The 11,380-nt window shown below is 63.6% G+C and overlaps 2 protein-coding genes across 14 annotated transcripts in view; both read right to left on the reverse strand.

Annotated features, from left to right (window-relative positions):
- Positions 75–8,131, reverse strand: SLC11A1 (solute carrier family 11 member 1). 10 transcript variants are annotated; one of them, XM_021400505.1, is made up of 22 exons: positions 8,077–8,131; positions 7,687–7,734; positions 7,397–7,597; positions 7,217–7,272; positions 6,910–6,996; positions 6,646–6,841; positions 6,446–6,570; positions 6,203–6,365; positions 4,595–4,719; positions 3,833–3,955; positions 3,629–3,748; positions 3,181–3,287; positions 2,999–3,069; positions 2,852–2,919; positions 2,623–2,778; positions 2,349–2,507; positions 2,020–2,109; positions 1,754–1,873; positions 1,201–1,350; positions 1,051–1,124; positions 716–869; positions 75–632 (listed from the first exon to the last, which is right to left on the reverse strand). In XM_021400505.1, exons 1-22 carry the CDS (start codon positions 8,114–8,116, stop codon positions 522–524), a joined length of 2,544 nt encoding a protein of 847 aa, XP_021256180.1. In that variant the 5' UTR covers positions 8,117–8,131; the 3' UTR covers positions 75–521. The 10 variants fall into 10 exon arrangements, with proteins under 10 accessions (XP_021256180.1, XP_021256182.1, XP_021256181.1 ...); XM_021400507.1 differs by having other exon boundaries at positions 6,203–6,293; positions 8,049–8,131; XM_021400506.1 differs by having other exon boundaries at positions 2,623–2,754; positions 8,049–8,131.
- The window catches only part of PNKD (paroxysmal nonkinesigenic dyskinesia), a 10,409-nt gene continuing 7,223 nt past the window's right edge, over positions 8,195–11,380 (reverse strand). The window contains exons 1-9 of one of the 4 annotated variants that reach the window (XM_021400529.1): positions 11,337–11,374; positions 10,486–10,601; positions 10,280–10,392; positions 10,028–10,086; positions 9,725–9,817; positions 9,407–9,570; positions 9,199–9,285; positions 9,006–9,121; positions 8,195–8,929 (exon numbers count right to left, since the gene is read on the reverse strand). In XM_021400529.1, coding sequence (XP_021256204.1) covers positions 8,756–8,929; positions 9,006–9,121; positions 9,199–9,285; positions 9,407–9,570; positions 9,725–9,817; positions 10,028–10,086; positions 10,280–10,392; positions 10,486–10,601; positions 11,337–11,371 — 957 coding nt within the window. In that variant the 5' untranslated portion in view covers positions 11,372–11,374 and the 3' untranslated portion in view covers positions 8,195–8,755. Of the gene's footprint in view, positions 8,930–9,005; positions 9,122–9,198; positions 9,286–9,406; positions 9,577–9,724; positions 9,818–10,027; positions 10,087–10,279; positions 10,393–10,485; positions 10,602–10,701; positions 11,303–11,336; positions 11,375–11,380 lie in introns of those variants that run through there. The other 3 variants (XM_021400528.1, XM_021400527.1, XM_021400530.1) reach the window with 3 other exon arrangements.

An 11,380-nucleotide genomic window follows, 5' to 3' on the forward strand; every position in this document is an offset into this window, starting at 1 on the left:
GCGGGCCGCGGCCCGGGGCGCAGCGCAGCGGGACCACCCCCCCTCCCCCCGCCCCAAGACAGAGGCGCGAAGGGTGGGTTACAAATGTCACGTTTATCAGCCCCCGTCCGGCCCCGGAGCCCCTTTGGAGAGCCCCCCCGGGCCCAGCCGGCACAGCCAGGGGGTGTCGCCACTTCTGGGATCGGGGGATGGGGGGGGACCAGGGCTGGGTCCGCCCGCAGCGAGACGGGCAGAGCGGGCTCCCCTCGGGCCCTCCCTGTGGCGCCCGGAGGTAATTAGCGGTCCCGGCGGTAATTAGCGGAGCCTCCGCTTCCCGGCGCTAACGGGCAGGGGAGGGCCCGTGCCGTTCCACCGCTGCACACAGGTGGGGGCACGTCCCCCTACCCCCCAGCACCACCGAAGGAGAGGCAAAACCACCTGAGGGCTGTTAACCCTTTCCGTGCTGGGGGTGTCTTCCCAGAAAGCATCACCCCCCCAGGGCTTGGTACGGCAGCAGGGGACTGTGTGGGGGACAGAGCCCATCACTGCGGCCCTGCCACCCCCGGCCCGTCAACAGCGACATCGAAGCTGAACCGGTTGTAGCGTCCCCTGGCCAGGAACCGTGCTCCGTGCGCAATGCTGCACGTCCAGAGCTGAAGGCAAAGAGGGCACTCATTGGAGGCATCATGGCCATAGGCGTGTCCCCCCCCTACTCCCAGCCACTCTCTGCCCTTACCAGGTAGGCGACAAAGGCCACGTAGGCCACCAGCAGCAGCCCCAGGGGGATGAGGTAGCCCAGGCCCCGCAGCGTGGGCAGGAAATCCACCACGAAGTACACATTGATGGCACAGACCAACCCCGTGATGAGGGACATCAGCACCTGCCCCAGGCTGCAAGTGGCACTTGGGCATCGGTGCCAGCACTATGTGCCACCCACCCTGGTAAGCAGGGCAGCAAGACCCCAAATAGAGGGGTTGTGCAGCCCATAGCCACACTTCACCCCGCTCTGGGGCCACTAGGATGCTGAGGATGGGCTGTCCCCCCCCCGCTCCCGTGCACCCCAGCACTCACAGACCGTTGGCGAAGTCATGCATGAGCGGGCGCAGGCTGGTGAAGGTGAGGACAGGCAGCACGGCAAAGGGCAGCTGCAATGGGTCAGGTTGAGAGGGGCACGGAGGGGGCGGGGGCCCGGGCCCGGCTGTGCCACCTCCCCCCCCTCACCAGGATGCTCTGCAGCACATTGAGCAGGTCGTTCATGCCCGTCAGCTGGCTCACGTCCCTGAAGGCAGCCACGAAGAGGGTGGGCAGGATGGCCAGGGAGCGAGTGAACAGCACCCGGGTGAAGCGGGACCAGCGCAGCTGCAGGAAGCCCTGGGGGTGCGGGGAAAGATGTGCCATCAGCCCTTGGAGTGCTCCCAAAATCCTACAGGGCCGTGTCCCCTCCCTGTGGCGCTCATCGGCTGGGGTGCTGAGCGGGCTCCTTGCAGGGCTGCAGGTCCCCGCTAGATGTCAGCCCCCGCCTGTTGAGCAAACAGCTCGTTAGGGAAGCGGGGCCTCAAGCGGGGAACTCATCGGGAGGTGGCTGCCGAGTGGTGGCAATGGGTGGGCTCTGACCCCATCCCGGCTCTCACGGACCCCATGTGCAACCCCCTGCCCAGAAGAAATCTCCCTGCCAAATACCCCTGTTGGGTTCAGGCCGCCCATAGGACTCCTGCCCAGAGCACACCCTTGAGTTACCCCACTCCGAGCCCCTCTCTCTTTGTCCCCCACTCACCTCCATGACAAACTGTCCCGCATAAGTGCCTGTCATGGTGGAGCTCTGCCCTGCCGCCAGGATCCCCACGGCCCAGATGTAGAGCGCTGCAGCCCCAAAGTAGCAGCCCAGGATGACACCCTACATGGCAACACTCTGATGGGGATCCCAAAGTATCCCTCCTTGGCACAGTGAGGGGTTGGGTTTGAGAGACCAGAGGCAGCACAGTGACCCCCAAATAGCCACCGAGGCTGGCTGGCAGTGGAATACAGCCCAGTGCCGCTCACCCCCTGGTAGATATCCACAGAGACTGTCTTGTTGTTGACGGGGAAGATGTTGGCGTAGCGACTGACACTGCTGTTGACACACTTGTTATGCTGCAAGACACGGTGAGCACAAGTGTGGCATGCCTATGGCCCCCCCAGCATCCTGGATCATAAGGACACCCCCCCACCCTCCACCCTATCCAACTATCCACCCTCTCCAACCACACATCCATCCAATCCAGCCCTTCACGTATCCATCCATCCATCCATCCATCCATCCATCACTAAGGAGCGCTCACCCTGCCCTTCTCCACCCCTGGTGCAGCTGTCACCTCCCTAGGGGGACTCACCACGTCCTCATTGCGCTGGTGGTAGAAAGCCTCGCCGAAGACGGCCATGACAAAGAGGTTGATGAGGAAAGAGACGAAGAGAGCCAGGCAGGACTCGGTCAGGAAGTATTTGTTGGCCTCCTGCACCTCCTCCTTCTTGGAGCGGTCAATCGCCCGAGTCTTGACACAGCAGGTAATGTGCACCATGGGGATCCATTACAACATCCCCATGAGGAAGCCAGCCACCCTTAACACGTGCCCACAGTAGGGGACTTGTCCCCTGGTCCCTTCTCACCTTCACCAAGGAGGAGTGCAGGAAGATGTTATGGGGCATGATGATGGCACCAACGATGCCCACAGCCTGGAGCAGCTCCTCCTGCCCGCAGCCCAGGCAGTAGGGCAGGAAAATGCCCTTCAGCACCTCCGTCTGCGTTGGCCGCACCACCACGTACTGGGAAGGGGCTCTGTGAGCTGCCCCCACCCCAGCTGATCCATGGGACCATTACGGGCTGGGGGGCCTTTACCTCGTAGCCAAAGGTCAGAGCCATGATGGTGATGAGGAGGCCGAAGAAAGCCTCCAGCTTGCGGAGCCCTGCAGAAGGAAGAGAGGAGGAGTGACACACCTCAGTGCCTGGGTGAGTGGCCCCCCATCCCAGTGTCTCTGCACTCACCATATTTGTCAAGGAAGAGGAAGAAGAGGGTGTCTGTGATGGTGATGAGAACCCCACCCCAGAGTGGGATGCTATGGGATGGGAGAGCAGGGAAGTCAGCCAGGTTTGGGGAGCATTGGGGTGGGCTGTGCCCCTCATTGGGGTGCAGGTGGGACCTGGCAGCACCCTGCAGGGGTGGTTACCGTCCAGCTGAGAGCAGGCTGAAGGCGATGGCCGTCCCGATCACCTCCTGCATGTCTGAGCCGATGATGGCGATTTCCATCATGAGCCACAGCAGCACGCGGGGCACCTGGAGGGGATGGGAATGCACGGTGACATACCTGAGCCCTGCGGGAACCTGGCCCTGGGATGGGGGTGATGGGCAGAGGGTGCATGGGGGGTGGCTGCACTGGGGTGCTCAGGGTGCAGGGAGAGGGAGAATGCAGATTGGACGGGCAGGACCCGACCTGCTGCCGCTTCTGACGCTGGGACTCAGGCGTCCTCACGCGGGACTGGAATGGATGCAGCTGTCTCCATGCCAGGCAGCAGGGTGTGTGGGACCAGAGGGGGGGCACTGGGGCTGGGGGGAGTGGGGAAACAGCAGGAGAGAAGGAGTTCCTCACCCACACTGTGACCCCCCGGGGTGCTCACCCTGGGGTAATAGAGGAAGCAGATCTCTGCCAGGTCCTTCCCTGTCACCACGCCGAGGCGGATGGCCAACCGCTGGCACAGCAGTCCCAGCACTGTGGCCCACAGCAGCACCCACAGCAGCTGGGGGGCAGGAGAAGGATGGCAGGGGCTGGCGGTGGGCAGCACCCCGCACCCAGTGGGGTCCCCCAGCAGCCTGGGGCTCACCTTGAAGCCGGCCACGGCTCCGCACTGCAGGTCTGACTCCACATTGCCCGGGTCCAGGTAGGCGATGCTCATCAGGAAGCCAGGGCCGGTGAAAGCCCACAGCTTCCTGAAGCTGAAGCCGGGCTGCAATGGGGTGGTGGGTCAGGGCGGGATGGGGCAAGCGCTATGGGGCTCTGGTTGCTCCCATTCAGAACTGGGGGCTCCCAGTTGGGCTACTGGTCACCTCATCTGGGGAGCCCTGCGCTGCCACATGGGCACATTTTGTGCATGGAAGGCATTTCTCCCCCCCCCCCCCCCCCCCCACCCTTCTTCATCATTGGGGTGGACAGTGAGACCCCAGTGCTGTTTGGGGATAGGGTTGGATTGAAATTTGTCGTAGCACAGATGGAGGTGCCACCCTTCTTGTGCCGTTAACGGCACCTCATGCAATCCCACTCCCGTGAGCTGCTTTCACAACTCCATCCCTTCCCCTTCCCTCTTCCGCTCTCGGGCAGCAGCTGGGGCTGGAGGGGCCCCCGGCTGCTTGGGGGGGGGGGCATGGGACTTGGCCACTACTGGGGACAGGACCTCTGGGAGGTGGGTGGCCCTCAGAGCGGGGCATCAGTGCCCTGTGCTTTGGTTTTCCCATTGGGAAAGCTTCAAGTGTGGGAATGGGGCTGCAATTGCCCTGTTGGAGCAGGGGCTGGGGACACCAAGGCTCCCAGGGCACATCCCAGACGTGTCCCCTGCCGTACCTGACCCGATGTCCCCAGTCGCACCTACCGCGCTGCCTTTGGGGATGCTGATGAGCTCATCCAGGTAGGTCTGAGCATGGGGGACGGGGTGACGCGGGGGGACAGGGATGTTGCTGGGGTCAGTTTGGCCTCGGTTCAGGGACCCAGCAAGGCCTGGGAAGGAAGGAAGAGGAGAAGGGAAGGAAGAGCAGGAGGGGATGTAGCAGCTCACTGGGTATAAGAACGCAGCCAGATCCCAGCTTCATCCCAGAGACCTTCCCAGGGAAAAGCCCCACAGCTCCAGGGGGGCGGCAGACACTGGGGCCAGCAGTGGTGGCCCAAAGCATCCAGATGCCGCCTCCAGCACAGGTATCCCTCAAAGCCCTGTCCCCAGCCCACCCATCACCAGCCCCAGTGCCACAGGGAGTGGATGCGGTGGGAATGGTGTACACAGCCATGATGCGACTCACCTGGCTCCAGTGATGCCACAGCAGGGCCGGATCCAGACATGGTGCTGGGGAGCCTCAAACTCTGGGTGCTGCACCCGGTGCACAGCTCTTATAGCCCCCAGCCCCCCTCCAGGAAAAGAGGAGGAGGAGGAAGTGCTCCTTCCCCGCTTGCCACAGACCTGGGCTGGGAAAGGGCCTCCCGGAGGGGGGGGCTGGATCTCAGTTCCCCACCCTGTGCATGGGACACAGTAGCCTCCCTTTCATCTGCAAACACATATCCAAGGGTGGGCACTGTGCCCGTGCGTCACCCCTGCAGCACGTGCCAGGGTCCTGCTGCTAGGGGCAGCAGGGAACACAGAAAGTTTCCCACGATGGAGGAGTTGCTGACCCGCTGGAGTAGGGGAAAGGCCAAAGGGGTAGGAACAAGGAGGAAGCAGCGTGCATTGCACAAGCATGTGAGCAGGGCAAAATGCAACCCAGGCTGGGAGGGGGGGTCCAGCGTGGGGTGGAGACACCCTCGCCCCAAAGACTGGGGAGCTTAGTGCTGGTATGAATCAGGCTGCACCTCACAAAGTCCTTGTGACTGTGGAGGGACCTGGGGTGACTCCTCTAGGGGATACGTGGGGTTGTGGCAGGGCACAGGGGTCTGCCCCTCTGTAAGCCCTAGGCACCCCATATCCCACGGGAAGGCTTTTGTGGGGACAGCTTGCCATGGGGGGCTCATACACAGCTCAGCCCCCCAGCCCTTCCCACACCTCAGTTTCCCCAAATCACACGAGAGAACGGCAGGGGCATTGCTGACACCTTTAATCCCCCTGAGCTGGGGGGCTGGGACAGGAGATGCTGCAGAAGGGGCTGGGGGATACGGAGGAGGCAAAGCTGGGGCCAGGAGGTTGCCGGCGGGCAAAGGGGGCGAAGAATTCAGCAGCAAAGAGGATGGGGTCGGGGGGCTGGCGGAGAAGCAGGGCCTGGAGGAAGTCAGCCAGCAGTGCAAAGAGCTCGGGATGCTGCCGAATGTAGGTGCTGTGGGATGCTCGCAGCTCCTCCTGTGGGGTTGGGGACAGAGTTGTCCCCATATCAGGCTGGGGGGAGCCTTGGTCCTTCCCCACTTTTGCAGAAGGTTTGGAGGTGCTACACCTCTCCCCATGAGGGACCCTGCTGGGGAGCAGCATAATCCCACATCTTCCATCCCCAATTCTCCCCCTCACCTTCCTGTCCAGGAACAAGGAGCACAGCTGGACATCCTCCTCCCAGTCCAGCAGCTGCTTTGGGAAGAGGGGCTGGGGCTCCGCACCCATCCTGCCAAGTGTGGGTGCATCCTGCAGCACTGCTACCACGGGGCACCCCACCTGCACCCGCCGAGCCAAGTGCCTGTGGAAGGGCACCGACGCTGACCCCCTCCAGCCTGGTGCCAACATCCCAATTCCCACCCCCCCAGGCTGGCACCGTACCCGCTGGAGAGGAGGCTGTAGTGCCACACCATCGGGATGCCCTGGGCAGCGTGCAGGGCTCTCTCCACCACCAACACCTCTGCCTGCGCCGAGCCCACCGGCTGCTGCTGCATGCCCAGGGAGCACTGTAAGGACACAAAATCACTCTGTGCCCACCTGGCATCCCCATGTCCCCCACCCGTGCCCCCCCAGGGCCTCACGTAGGTGGCAGTGCAGAGGTGGCCCTCCTTGTCGATGGCCGGGAAGGTGATGCTGGGGGGCACGGTGCGGCGGCACGCCAGCACCCGCAGCAGCAGCAGGCTGGCGGCCTCCCCCAGCAGCCCCTCCAGCGAGGCCCAGCCGTAGGAGAACACCTGGCGCTGCTGCTCTGCCTGTGGGGACACCCCATGGGACACCCTGCAGGATGCATCCCAATTGCTCTCCAGGTATGGAGGGAAGGGTGGGAGGAGGGGGGGGGGCATCACCTCTCCCTCCCGGGTGGTGACGGTGGCGGTCATCCCATGTGGGTTCTGCACCATGTGGATCTTCCTCTCCATGGGATGTGCTCCAAACTGTGAGGGGAACAGATCCACCCCAAGGGCCCCCTCAGTTGGTGCAGGGGGAGAGGGACCCCAGGGTGCCATATCCAGGTGCACTGTGGGAAACTCCCCATCCCCACCGCTACCCAGGGCAGGGGACCAGCCTGGAGGGATGGCTCAGGCACACAGGTGGGGACACCGCCCCAAAACAGAGGGACAAAGGGATGTGCCACCACCACGGCTGCCCGCTCACCTCCAAGCGCTCGTGCTGCTCCTGCTCCAGTGTCTCCAGCTGCATAGACACATACCCTGTGGGAGCAGAGCCCTGTGCACCCTGGGGCACCGCTGTCCCCAGGATAGGGACACCACTACCCCCAAGATGCCAGCCCAGCCTATGGGATGGTGACATCCCACCCCAGTGCCCCCAGCTCACCTGTGAGGCTGCAGGAATACGGCACGCCATCCAGCAGCCCCTGGGAGCCGGCCTGCAGCAGGAGGCAGCTCCGCACCTGCTGGCCCTCCCGCTCATAGGGTGCGTGTCGGGCGGTCACCCAGAGGTGTCCCTGCAGCTGTCCCCCCGCTGCCACCAGTGCCAGTGTCTCGGCGAACAGGCAGCGCTCCAGCTCCTCTGGCCCTGCGTGGGGACGGTCACTGAGCGGCCCCCCAGGTGCTGCTCCCGGTGAGGTCACCGCGTCCCGGGGGGGGCGGGGGGATAGTACCCACCGATGCAGTTCAGGAACTTAGCAGCCGTCTCCATGGGGATGGGTTCTTCTGATAGGATACAGCAGGGAGGGAGGGTCCTCCTGAGAGCTCTCCCCCCCCCCCCACCTCCACCCCAGCGAGGGGCAGCGGGCAGCACTGGGGAGCAGCACCCCTAGTGCCCCCCCCAGGTGTCCCCCGTAGAACCCTATGGGAGAGCACAGCCTCCACCCCTTCCCCCCGAACAAAGTGCTGCAGTGCCCCCAGCCCCCCTCCCCCAATGCTTATTCTCCCCCTGCCCCATAGAAGTCTGGGGTCTTCTCCCCCCAAAACTTGCCCCCCCCAACACTCAGGCTGCTCTCAATATCCCTCCCCCAGCCTCAAACCTGTACCCGTCGACCCGAGGTGCCCCACCCTTACAACGCTTGCAGCCGTTGGCATAGCAACGGCCCATCCCCACCTCTTAAAGGGGCCACAACCTCACAGCAATGATTTATTTTTTGGGGAGGTGAAGGAAGACAAAGTGGTTGAGTGGGCACAAATCCGATCCAGACTTTTTTATTTGGGGGGGTAGGGGGGCATCCAGTCCTCAGTACAGCAGTACTCCCTGCACACCCCCAGCACTGTGCCCCCCATCCCAGTGTATGGGGGGTGGATAGGACTTGGGGGAGCCCTAGGGCAATGCTGGGCACCCAGGCTCCCTCCAAGATCCTCCACCTCCAAAAGGGAGACACAGTAATGAGGGAAACGGGGGATTCCCTGAGCGCTGGTGGGTTGTGGGGGGGTTGAACTGGAGTCTCCCATAAAACAGGGGGAGGGAAATAGGGAGAGCCCTTAGTGCTGTCCCTACAGCCCCAGAAGTGGGGCAGGGGGGGGTTGCAGACCCCCGGAGAAGGGATCGTGTGGTGTGAGAAGGGGCAGGGGGAGGGACCACCTATGAGGTGCACACATGGGCTGTGTGAGTGTGGGGGGGTCCATCCTTTCCCTGTACCTCCCAGCAGGACAGAGGAGGAGGGGAATTCACAGCAGAAAATCACAGTCCAGAAAGCCCCCACGTCCAGAGGGGGGGGTCACGAGGTGGAGGGGGAGATCACTAGGTGGCCTTGTAGAGGTCCTTCCTCCTGCGCACCTCCCGCAGGACGCGGGCCCGGAAGGCATCGTGGTGCTCCCCGCTGCCCCGCTGCAGCCCCAGCGCCTCGTGCAGCTCCCGGCGGTGCGTGCGCAGGAAGGGGTTGTAGGTCCGCTCCTCGCCCAGCGTCGAGGGGCACTGCGGGGCGGTAGGGCAGCGCTCAGCCACACTCCCCCTCCACGGTCACAAAGAGGGCAGTGGGGGGAGTCCTCACCGTGCTCCTCTTCTCCTGTCGTTGCTGCGTGGCCCAGAGCAGCTTCTGCTCCAGCGCGGGGTTGTCCAGCTCCAGCAGGCGGGCAAAGCTCAGGCACTCCAGCGCGTACTCGTGGCCTGGGGGCAGCACCTCAGCATCACCCCATTGCGATGGAAGGGGGCGATTTGGGGGATTTAGGGTAGGGGATGCTCACCCGGCCACAGCAGCGTGTCCTCTCCCAAGCCCACGGCTGCATCCAGGGAGGCCAGCATGGTTTCAGCGGAGCCTTCGAACAGCCTTCCTGCAGCCAAGCACACAGCCACCATCACTGGGGGAGGGAGGTTCAATTGGGGTGTCCCTTCCTGCAGCCCTTCAGGACTCCCATGCCTGAAACTGAGGCAATATGGGACTGCTGCACTCACCGCAGCCGGCCAGGAAGAGCAGGTCCCCGGAGAACAGGCAGGGGGGGCCCCCAAAGGGCCCCGCATCCAGCACAAAGGCCGTGTGCCCCACGGTGTGGCCTGGTGTGGCCAGCGCCTCGAAAGTCAGGCAGCCCACGCTCAGCTTCTCCTTGTCTCCAACAGGGCTATGCCAGCAGGGAGGGGGGGGGCACGGTCACATCCCCAAATGCCCAGCACTCCCAAAACAGCTCCCACGGGCTTCACAGCGTGTCAGCATGCTGGCACGGGGGGAGGGTGACCCAGATAGATGGGAGGATGACACATGGGTGTGGCACTTACTGGGTGAGCTCAGGGATGGCATCGATGGCACTGCCATATACCTTGCAGGAGCCGTGCCGCTGGAGCAGTGCTGCGTTCCCTCCACTGTGGTCCCTGCAGGTGAGCAGGTCAGTGCATCCCCGGTGTGGATTAGGTATGGGGACACCCCGTCTCAGCAACACTTGGAGATGAGGGGGCTCACAGCCTGCCAACCCCCAGCTGCCCCGCTCCCACAGAAGCAGGCTGTGCTCTGGAGTCCCCATCCCGCTCCGACAGGCGTCCTCAGTGCCCCCTGATCACTCTCCCCCCACACTGCCCCCTTACCAGTGTTTGTGTGTACAGAGTATAGCCTCCAGCATCACCCCCTCCTCTTCAATGGCAGCCTGGCAGGACAGAAATGTGGGTGCGTGTGTATGGGGGGGGCAGAACACTCCAGTGTCAGTTCACCTCCAGTGCCCTGTCACCCTGCCCCACACACTGCGTGTTACAGATCAGGGGCAGATTTACTCCCCCTCTGACTCCAAAAGCTTCCCCATCCCAGGACATCACAGAACAGCACCAGGGGAGGAATCCCACCTGCACAGCCAGTGGGTCGGAGGGGTCAACCACGGCTGCACGGCCAGAGTCTGTGTCGATGACCAGGTAGCTGTAGTTATTGGAGAGCACGGGGATGGGCACAATTTTCACCCCTGAAAAGGACAGACGGACAGACAGACATCATGGTACAACGCGGGCAAGGCTGAAGCCCCCTGCCCAAAATGGGGATGGAGCTCAGAACTCACCACGAAAGCCCAGGGGCTGGGACACGGAGTGGCCGTGGGGGAAGCGCTCGCGGGCCTTCTTCACCTGCCGCTTGTAGAAGAGGAAGCCGAGGCGCGTGCGGGCGTACAGGCTGTACCTGCGGGGGGCACAGGGAACCCCCAGGGGGGATTAAACACACATTCCCCCCCCTCCCCCCCAAAGCCCCATATACCCATCTGGAAAAGTCCCAGTCCCACCATCTATCCCCAGTTGTGAGCATGGGGCACGGCCTCATTCTGAGGCCAATCCCACGCTGAGAGCTGTGATGGGCACTGGTTCCAGAACTAGAGGGAACACACAGCGCTGTTGGGCAATGGGTAGGACAAAGCAGAAGGGGCTGCAGAAAAGGGAAATGAGAAGCACTCCCATTCACATGCCACGTAAGACCAACAGGCGCTGGGCCTGGGGGGGGCTTGAACCCCTCCTATTTATGCAGGAGGATTTCAGGGCTGGGGACAGATGCCCCAAAGGACGTGACATGCTCCAGGCTCCATCCCTATCCCATCCCCATCTGCAGGGCATCACCTGGAGCATCACGCCCCGCACCTGCTTATCCTCGTGGGGGCACGGCGAGGGATGAGCCTGGAAGAGCGGAGGTGATGGGTGGAGACCGACACCCGCGGGCTGGCACGGCTCCCTGGAGCGGGGGCAGAACAAAAGGGAGCAGCGGGGGCGGCCCCGCGCCTTCAGCCTCTTCGCTATCCCGACGACAGCGGCTCCAGCGCTCCCCGCCCGCAGCCTCCCGCTGGGGGAGCCCCGCAGGACACCACGCGCACGGCTGGGAGACACGACCCCTCGGTACGGGGACACACCCACGGCCCGCAGCACTCACCCCAGGCGGAAGAGCAGCGGCCCGGCGAGGGCCATGAGCGCGGC

Source organism: Numida meleagris, chromosome 5, assembly GCF_002078875.1.
Source record: "Numida meleagris isolate 19003 breed g44 Domestic line chromosome 5, NumMel1.0, whole genome shotgun sequence".
Lineage (NCBI taxonomy): Eukaryota > Metazoa > Chordata > Aves > Galliformes > Numididae > Numida > Numida meleagris.